A 9,686-nucleotide genomic window follows, 5' to 3' on the forward strand; every position below is an offset into this window, starting at 1 on the left:
GTCACACGGGACCTGCATTGCACCAGGCAGCGGCGTTTGATGGGAATATAATAAACATAAATTTAGAAAAGTTGAAAAGTAATGTACCGTTCAGCACTGGTCTGCGAACGCCTTATTTTCTAATCCCTTGACATTATGACGACGGATATAAAACGTAACTATTTTTCATTGGCCCGCAGAAAATGATATGGGGAGAGTGCGGATTTACGATTGGCCGCTACAAGTGTGTCAGGCCCGAGTGAAATCGACAGCTTTCGTTTCGGCATTGCAGGGTTTCTCCTTACGTTGGTACGTGTGATGACTAAACAACTTTACCTCTCATTTCCTGCGGTGTGGCAGACATTTGACATATTGTTCCTCGCGTCCCAACACACTTGTAAGTCATGTCTGTCAGAATGGGAGTTTGACTCTATAGCGTCACGTAGTGGCCACAGAGCAGAAATGAGTCACATGTCACTTATCTATGAATGTCATCTCATAATATCATATTAGCAAAGTATGTTAAAACACACAAGTTTGTCAAGTTTTTTGGAGATGCTCTAGTACTGGGAGGGTGCTACACTGTGGCTTATGAAAATTTAGTCATAAAAAAAAAGTGTCCAGTGGTGTGGTAACAGCGATCGACAGTTTTGCAAAGTATTACGCAGTGTTTCTTTGGTGACCTTGTTTCCTGTTCCCTGAGGCGTTTAATTTCAAGGCTTGTCTGGAGTTGTTTTCCAAGGATTTGACCAATTTTACTCCATAGCATTTGAAATGTCGACGGGATTCAATAAGGAAAGTGTTTTGAAGGAGGGGCACTTCTCGGATGCCTGCTGCACGGGACCTCTTTCTGCTGAGCACAGCGATACATGTGGCTCCACATCAAGAGGGATTAAATCAGTTGCTGCTCTGTTGCACTGTCAGACATCAGCTTAGCTGCATTTACTTATCTGTGCTGTAATCATTTAACTGCTGATTAAAATATGACAGCAGATTCAATTCAGACTGCACTAGTATTGGATATTTGCTGACAGCTTTGTGAAAATTCACTGATTTTGCCCCCCCCTCTTTTTAAACAGCACTCCATCTGTGGTGGAATCAGACGTCCAGTGTACCGAAATCTTGCACAGGACTGGGTATAATGTATTTTTTTTTATTAATATCTGAAACTGGAACCTAAAGAGAGTGGGATAAACCAGACATGACATGCACGAAATATGACAAAATTCTCACTGAGATGAACAACTCATCTGATGGCCCCCTCTCTTTCACATGGTGCTGTATACAGGTGGGGTGGGAAGAAAGAGAACGGTTTGGAACTTAGAGGTATAGTCCCTCCGGTGTGCCTTCTTGCTTCTTGTACAAGACGTTTTCCTTGGATTTCTTGAAGTCCTCGTTGGTGACTTTCATGCGGCGTTCCCGCAGTGCCATGAGGCCTGCCTCTGTGCAGATGGCCTGCAGTGGACAAAGACTTTTGTTATTTTGCTGAATCATTTATGATAAATGGAGCTGAGTGTAGTGAAAACAAATAATTTAGTTGCCTTTTTCTGGCAAAATGCACGTCATTTCTTAACATGCCACATGAGGGGAGCGGACAAACTTCCAAGCAGTTATTGATGTTAAAGCATATACTAAATTATAATATTCAGAGGTCTCCCAGAGGCAGCCGCAAATTCTTAGTTTTGACAAACACTGTACAAGGTATTCAAACACCACTATGTTCAATCTAAACTCAAAGCACAAAAAAAAATATTGGGAAAATGAATTAATCTGACAATGTCAACAAAACTGAAAATTGTTCTCTTAATTTATCGCACCTTAATGTCTGCTCCCGATAGATCGTCCTTTGCCAGAATGAGGTCGTCGAGGGTGACGTCGTCAGCCACTGTCATGCGGCTTGTGTGAATCTGGAAGATCCTCCGTTTGGTCTTTTCGTCAGGCAGGGGGAACTCAATCTTACGATCAATTCGCCCTGAGGGGAACAAAATGAAAACAAAAAGCACTGATTACTACTACAAATAAGAAATAATAATAATACAATCAACAAAGAAAAAAAAAACATTTATCTACAAAAGAGTCCAACTGACCAGGTCTGATGAGGGCCGGATCCAGAGTCTCTATCCGATTAGTAGCCATGATAACTTTGACGTCGCCCCGCGAGTCGAAGCCATCCAGCTGGTTGAGCAGTTCCAGCATGGTCCTCTGAATCTCTCTCTCGCCACCAGAGTTGGAGTCGTACCTGTGCGACACAAACACGTCAGATGGCCGCCATTCCGTCCTGAACCCCGCTTGCGACGAGAACATCTTTGTACCTCTTAGTCCCGATGGCGTCGATTTCATCAATGAAAACGATGGAGGGTGCGTGTTCTTCTGCCACCCTGAAGAGTTCTCGTACCAGCTTGGGCCCGTCTCCCAGGTACTTCTGGATGAGCTCGGAGCCCACCACACGCAGGAAAGTGGCGGACGTTTGATTGGCTACGGCCTTGGCCAGCAGTGTCTTACCTGGTGAGCAAACATTACGGATTAGAAATGTTCTAGCAAAAAAACTGTGACCACAATCCATCATACCAAATATGGTTTGAATGTGTAATGATGCTATAGATGACTTGTAAAACTAATTTTGAAACAGCTAGACTAAAAGTGGCCCTTTTGTGACAAACAGAGCGTGTCTCTCAGTCAAGATGTGCCACTTCATCCTTCTTCCTTGGCAGCACGATGCCACAAGATAGCGCCACAGGCCTGTATATTGAAACCTAGGTACCTCTTAAACGGCGCTTTGGCGCCATCTAGTGGACGAGTCAGTTTGGCTGCGGCACACGGTATTATTGAGAGGATGAATCAGCGCAACAGAGAATGGATTTGATTGGATTGGATTGATTCCCCCCAAAATCTGAATAGGTGATTTTATGAGTAGTAAACCGAATTGTCCACTTGTCCCTATAAATAGTCAAAGACAGTAGCTGACAATTTCTTAATTTCTAAATCCTGCATCCGCTACTGTATGCTCACCTGTGCCAGGCGGTCCATAGAGGATGACACCTTTAGGTGGTTTTATGCCCATTTCTTCATAATACTCTGGATGTGTAAGAGGAAGTTCCACTGACTCCTGGAAAAGCACCACACAATCACACACAATCAACCTATGGACTTTTATAAAATATACAAAAAGATTGAATTCAACAATTTATTTACTCTAACCTTTATCTCCTGGATCTGATTGTCCAGTCCCCCGATGTCAGCATATGTTTCTTGAGGGGCTTTCTCCACTTTCATCACAGTCACCAATGGATCAGTGTCATCCATCAGCACCCCGATCACAGCATGAACCTGAAGGATAAAACAAGATGAATATCAACCTTGTCAAAATTTTGAATGACAAATGGAGGAGCTTCATTGAACATTACCTTATGGTTAAGCAGGACTGAGCACCCTGGCTCCAGCAGATCTTTATCCACAAAGGACAAGATGCTGACATAATGCTCAGATCCAACTGAGGTGGACACAATAGCATGGTTGTCATCGATGATCTCTTCCAGAGTTCCCACAGACATGGGTGTCCCTCGCAGGTCGTCCACCTTGGACCTCTCCTCCTGTGACGCAAAGACAACTTTTTTATCCAGCAGCTGCTCATATTATAGAATTCCTATATATTCAATATGTTCATAAGACTTACCTCTTGTTTTTCTTCCAGGGGTTTCATTTGTTCCTGGTTTCTGATGAACTCCTCCTCCATGAGGAGGTAATCTTTAATCCGCTCCTGCTTTAGTAGCTTCAAGCGGCACTGAGTATGAGGGGTGACTGAAATGATCAAAATCATTTCAGAATTATCAGTTACATAAACGCACAACATTTCTACTGCTAGAGTTTGCACCCAAACTGATTTGCAAATAAAAACGTTTTATTTACTTACCCAGTGGTAGTTTACTGGCAGCATCTGGTCCTTTTGTCTTCTTCTTCTTCTTGCCAACTCTAGTGGGAATCGGGGGCTCATATTTCTTTTTCTTATCCTGAAAAAGCGAAACGTTTATCAAGCACCATAACCAAAGCTTTAAGAATAAATACAAATTTGAATGGAGGCAACATGGAGAAAAATAACATCATTTTCATGACGAGAGGAAAAACAACATTAATGAAATGACCAACATGACATAACACGCGAGTGGATCATGCGGTGTAATATAAACAATAATAATAACATTAGCAGGTTATTGTTACCTTAAACGTGCTATGCCAACCTTACCTTATCATCCTTTTTGCCTCCCCCTGGACCGTGACCGCCACTCTGGCTTTGACCCTTGAATAATCACACATTGTTTAATATTAGTGTCAGTCATACCAAACTATAAAGATGCTTCAATAACAGAAAAGACAGAACTCGCGACCGTCAAAATCGACTCTCACGACTCACATATTAGCTTCGTTCGTCAAAATAAATGAACAAGTACAGAATAAATAAACGTTCTTTAAAGGAACCCCACCAGCACACATTATATAAAGTCGCTATTTTCACGAGATGATTTTAAATGACATCGCAAGAAATGAAAACAAGATGACAGAAAAGCTAACGCTAATAGCCATCAGCTAAAGGCTGAAGCAGTCGTTAAACGTGGTGCTTTTTGTGAATATACCAAGCAAAAGTAGTCGAATAAAAACAATACATTGAATCCAACTATATCATATTTTATGTTGGTCCAACATAAAGTATTGCAATGTTACTGTACGATAAACCTTTCGAGGCGTAGAGAAAATTGCTTGCTCACTTACCATTGTTTCTCGTCGCTTGGGAATGACGTCACGGAGTCTACGAGCCACTTGCTTTGCCTCGTTGTTTTGACTCGCCCATCATATGGCGCATCGGCGCGCTACCGCCACCTTGTGTTTGGAGTGCAGTTCTCCTACAGTATATGTATTTGCATGTAATGTAGTATATATTATATTGAAAAAAAATGACTGTCAGACGTGTACTGTCAATTTTTGTTTGTATTTCTGAATGTTTTAAATCTTTCCATACTGTATTGTACAGAAAGAGTACATCCACACTTATACACATATATAAACAGGTGTCATCCTAAACTCAAGAAACATGTTTGAAAAATGTACTTCAAATCTTTGTTTTCTTACCTTTATACTACATCAAAGTTGAGCTAAAATTGTATCATGAATAAAGGCTAGATCAAATGAGTAGTTATTTCCAATACTGCATTCTATTCCCTCTCATGATGATCATGGTGTAGCATAAGCTCATTCAATAAATTTGGAAACTTATTTTATATTCTGCTCCAATTTTTGTAAATAAAAGACAAATCCCAGCAAAACAACCATTTTATTGAAGCCAGTTTTCTCCCATCCTTGTGAAACAGTGCGAGATGCTGTACAGTGCATGTACTGTAAAGTACTTAAGCGCAGTGGAAGTCAGCTGTGCAGTCGCCTATGGCAAATAAGCCTTTTAAAGCTTAGATACAAGGGAGCAAAGCAAGCTTCTATATCGCCATGGAAACTGAATTCCCTGGGGAAGAACAGTCCAAGAAACTGAACCTGGCCTACATGTGAAATTCCTGCAAACTATCATGCATCATTCATGTTGTTTGTCTACACATTTGAACAAGAAATACACAGTATTCAAATCTCCAAGGAAGCATAAATCTGTTGATTTTCCCTCTCCATGCTCATCTTCACGCTGATTAACATCCAATGGATCCACTTCTCCCTATCTGTCCATGCTTGTCTCAGCAAGCCGGTTGTTCATGATGCCGAGAGCCCCCACTCCTCCCGAGAAGCCGTTGTGATGTGAAGTGGGACCGGGCTGGCGCGTGTGTCCTATCGCCATCTCGGAAAGCTGCTTCTGCATGATAGCCAGGTTCACCTGCAGCAGACATGAAATAAAATCAGATGAGAAAGAGCCACTTGTGAATCGTGTCGGCAGTAGTTATATCTCTGAATCCACTTTTGTTCCTTGCCTGTGTTCATTTAAGTGAACAAAGATCACAACAAAGAGCGGCTGACAGGTATAAAACTGCTCCCATCCTAGTCACGCACCAATTTTGTCTTTTTTGGGATATTACAGAACTGTGCAGAAGACAAGTGAATCTCTTTGGCAAGTAGTTTGAGCCCAATGGCGCTGGCAGCCTCCACATTCTCACTCGCAGAGGACTAATTGGGCCATATTGTTGCTAGGTTACCAAAGGCACTCTTCTTTACTCTGTGCATCAAATCTTGCTGGGTTACATTAGGTTAGTTAAAAATTTGCCCCACCGTGTGACCGATGAATAATACAAGTACAGCATACAAAGTGGATCAGGAGTGGTGGCGTAAAATATATATTTTAAACTTCAGTGTGGAGTCGTGGTGTCAAATTATTTTTTTTCGTGGGCCGCATTGTAGTCATAGCTTCTTTTGGAGGGCCATTATGATAAATGTATGAGCACCTCATATTATATCCAGTAAAAGCTACAAAACAAACTGACAAATAACTCGTTTTTAAATCAGACGAGTAAAAACTGGTCAAATGTTTAAAAAAAAATTATTAAAAGTGAAGACAATTTGCAATTCTAGTAATGACACATGAATTTGATGCACAATTTGTCTTCGCGGGCCACATAAAATGATGTGCCGGGCCGTATCTGGCCCCCGGGCCTTGAGTTTGACACCTGTGGTGGAGAGAGTTAACAGTCAGGAATTGGATTTTGGAGCCAGAGTTATGAGTTTTCGGTGAAACAATAGATGCAGCTGTGTTTGCACACCACTATCAATTTGAGACTTCACCATGCATGCCTCAAAATTATTCTCTGTGTGATGTGCCGCACTACATATCCATGTTTGAATGAGGTGTTGTGTGGACAAGGAATGGAGCTGTAAAAAAAAAAAAAAAAAAGCATAATAAATAAAAAAAGAATCCGAAGATGGCAGATAATAAGCTGACTGGAAAATCAAATCATCTCCATTATATCAAATTGGCCAGCTACAGCCAATGATGTGATTGACCTGATGAGAGTAAAAGTGAAGAATTATTTTCTTGTTTTGCTTATTAGCCTCCCTATCTGGAAATGTATTTTCCTTTTAAACCAGACTGGAAATATAGCGGTAGAAGGATTTCTTTAATCAAAAGATGAAGCTCGAGAGGCCCATACACATCAATTCGTGAAATATACACTCTGATGTTTGAAGTTGACATCTCTTGGCGCTTGCATGTTTTTTTTTCCCTCCCAATTATATTCCAACTTCCTCCCACATTATAAAAACATGAATATTTCAGCCAAACTTTCAATCAGGCTATATTTCCAGAAAAAAGACTTTGTTGCTCTTATACAACATATTTTCTCTATTTTATGTTTTCTTCCTCTTGTCACTGGAGCATATTATTCAAATGATTCTGATGAAAATGAATCCATAGTTCCCTTTCTATTTTAAAATATATTCAGGAGACTGATTAGAAAGCTAGCGGCGTTCACGTGTTCCTCTTATGTGTGAAGAAGTGTCACTTATGTAAATTTAAAGAAAAATGGCACCAATGAAGAGTTGCTCAGGAGGTTCTCACCATAGAGATGGAAAACTGTTATTCAGAGAAATGTCACAACATTAAATCAAATAGATTAAAAACATATTAAGATCGGAGTGAAAAGATGACACATGTTCTGACCTTGTTTGCTGCGAGAAAGTCTCTCATAGAGATCATCTCTCCAGACATCCTACGTCCGGCGTCAGTCTCGCTTTCGTTGACGGCATCGGTCTCTATGGAAGGTTCGCTGCGGGCTCGCAAGTGGCCCGGGGCCACCACGTTCCGACGTGGGTGACGAAGAGGGTGGTGACCTTTTCTGGAGTAACAACACCTACACGGGGCTTCGAGTCGCCCCAGCAGCCAGTTGAGGACTTGCTTGATGACGATGGAGATGACGTTGAAGAGGGAGTAGATGCAGCAGACCCCCGTTAGGGTGAACAAGAAGTTTCCCAGTTGGTACGCTGCCGTGGCGTTGCCCTCGTAGACCAGCCGCTGACCGCTCACCATATCTCCAAAGCCGATGGTGCTGAAGGCCACGAAGCAGAAGTAGAGCGAGTCCAGATACCCCCAGCCTTCAGCTGCAGAGTACATGAGTGAGGCACAGCAAGAGACTAAAATGGCCGCCGCTCCGAGGATAAACATGACACAGTAGACTGAAGGCTTCCAGCCGGCGAGATCCTCCCCTTTTCCACTTGACCTTGCACGGACCCCCTGACCATTGACCTCCCCCTTGTTATGGCGGTGCTCATAGCAGGATTTGAGGACCACGGCAATAACGGTAATGACCCGCTCGAGGAAGAGGTTGAAGAAGAGGATGGTGGCTGCACAGCCGAGAAGGCCATAAAACATCAGAAAGATCTTCCCTCCAATTGTGGCAGGTGTGGTCATCCCAAAACCTTGGACACACAAAACACATCTTAAAAGTCCCACCCGACAATATTACAATGTGTCCTTAAAACTAGAAACAACACAACTTTAATTCATCATAAATGTTTTGGTCTAATAGGCAAATAAATCTTAACTTAATATAAAAGACAATTTATTACTTATTACTTTGACAAATTGCACTAAACAAATATGTGGCTTAATAATTAATACTTATAATTAATTTTTAATTCAGGAGACTGACCAAAACAAGAAATTTTCTGCACATCGAAAACTAAATTCCACACTGCATGCCCATATCTATTAGTATTTGATTAATCCACTTAATATTTTTATTTATTATAGATATTTTCTGCACTCACCAATGGTGGAAACCACAGTTCCCACAAAGTAGAACGCTCCAGTGAAGTCCCATCTGGGTCTGATGTTGTCCACTCGAATCCCAGCCACATTGGCTTCCTCGTAGTTCCTGAGGAAACTGTTGAGCTCTTTCTTACTCAAATTATAAGTCTGCCTGAAGATCTCGAACCTCTGCGTCCATCGCTCCTTGGCCTCCCGTTCTTTGGGCTGCTCCAGCGCGGAGAAGACAGCTGCTCCGCAAAGCAGATAGAAGATAATGAACAAAGCCAGAAGCAAGAATCTCGCATTATCTTCGTTAATTGGACCGCAGCAGCAAGCACTCTTAAGTGCCATTATTTTTTTGTCGTCCTCTTGGCGCAGCGGAGGTGAGGCGCTTCTGTCATGATGCTCTCCAAATAAGACGCGCGCTCACAGTCGAAGATAGACGTGCGCAAATATACATCAGCAAAGCAAAAGATGGTTGCCTTTTCCACATCTGGTGCGTCTTGTTGCGCAAAAGAGACGACGAGAATCACGCAACAACCTGTGGATGTCGTGCTGTGGTGCGCTCGAGTCCTGCCTCTCCAAAATAAATGCCCCCACCCCGCCCCCACCTTTCCAGAGCGCACGTTTTACGCACGGCTGTGAGGGAGAACACCAACACCACCGATTTATTTATTTTAGTTGCAAATGCAGATTAGGGATTAAATTGCAAAACATAATTTGTATAATTCTCTTTTTGTTGTAAAAAACCATAAACTCTACTTGGTTGAGAAACCTACAGTTTTTTTTTTGTACAACAGCTGCTAATTTGTTCATTATCATGTCACATCAATGCAGCTATTAGCATAATTTAATTGAATGTTTGCAACAGAGAAAATAGAAATGATTAGAAAATAATGATTAATTGGAATGCGCTGTAAATAGATTTTTTGCATGCATCGTTGTGTCACTGAAAAAAAGAAGCTATGAGCGACAAAGTTAAAAA

General features: G+C 41.8%; 2 protein-coding genes across 2 annotated transcripts; both read right to left on the reverse strand.

The window, feature by feature from the left end:
- Window positions 1–1,112: 1,112 nt before the first annotated feature.
- On the reverse strand, window positions 1,113–4,814 carry psmc1b (proteasome 26S subunit, ATPase 1b). The gene is made up of 11 exons (XM_088361198.1): window positions 4,744–4,814; window positions 4,220–4,273; window positions 3,890–3,986; window positions 3,653–3,777; window positions 3,384–3,569; window positions 3,178–3,306; window positions 2,989–3,085; window positions 2,292–2,481; window positions 2,067–2,218; window positions 1,797–1,951; window positions 1,113–1,434 (listed from the first exon to the last, which is right to left on the reverse strand). The coding sequence occupies exons 1-11, from the start codon at window positions 4,744–4,746 to the stop codon at window positions 1,300–1,302; spliced, it is 1,323 nt and encodes a 440-aa protein (XP_088217324.1). The 5' UTR covers window positions 4,747–4,814; the 3' UTR covers window positions 1,113–1,299.
- A 405-nt stretch (window positions 4,815–5,219) lies between these two features.
- Window positions 5,220–9,271, reverse strand: kcnk13b (potassium channel, subfamily K, member 13b). Its single transcript, XM_088361723.1, has 3 exons — window positions 8,722–9,271; window positions 7,616–8,370; window positions 5,220–5,842 (listed from the first exon to the last, which is right to left on the reverse strand). The coding sequence occupies exons 1-3, from the start codon at window positions 9,050–9,052 to the stop codon at window positions 5,687–5,689; spliced, it is 1,242 nt and encodes a 413-aa protein (XP_088217849.1). The 5' UTR covers window positions 9,053–9,271; the 3' UTR covers window positions 5,220–5,686.
- Between the last annotated feature and the right edge of the window lie 415 nt (window positions 9,272–9,686).

Source organism: Syngnathus floridae, chromosome 19 (genome assembly GCF_059516105.1).
Source record: "Syngnathus floridae isolate MCC-2025c chromosome 19, RoL_Sflo_1.0, whole genome shotgun sequence".
Taxonomy (NCBI): Eukaryota; Metazoa; Chordata; class Actinopteri; order Syngnathiformes; family Syngnathidae; genus Syngnathus; species Syngnathus floridae.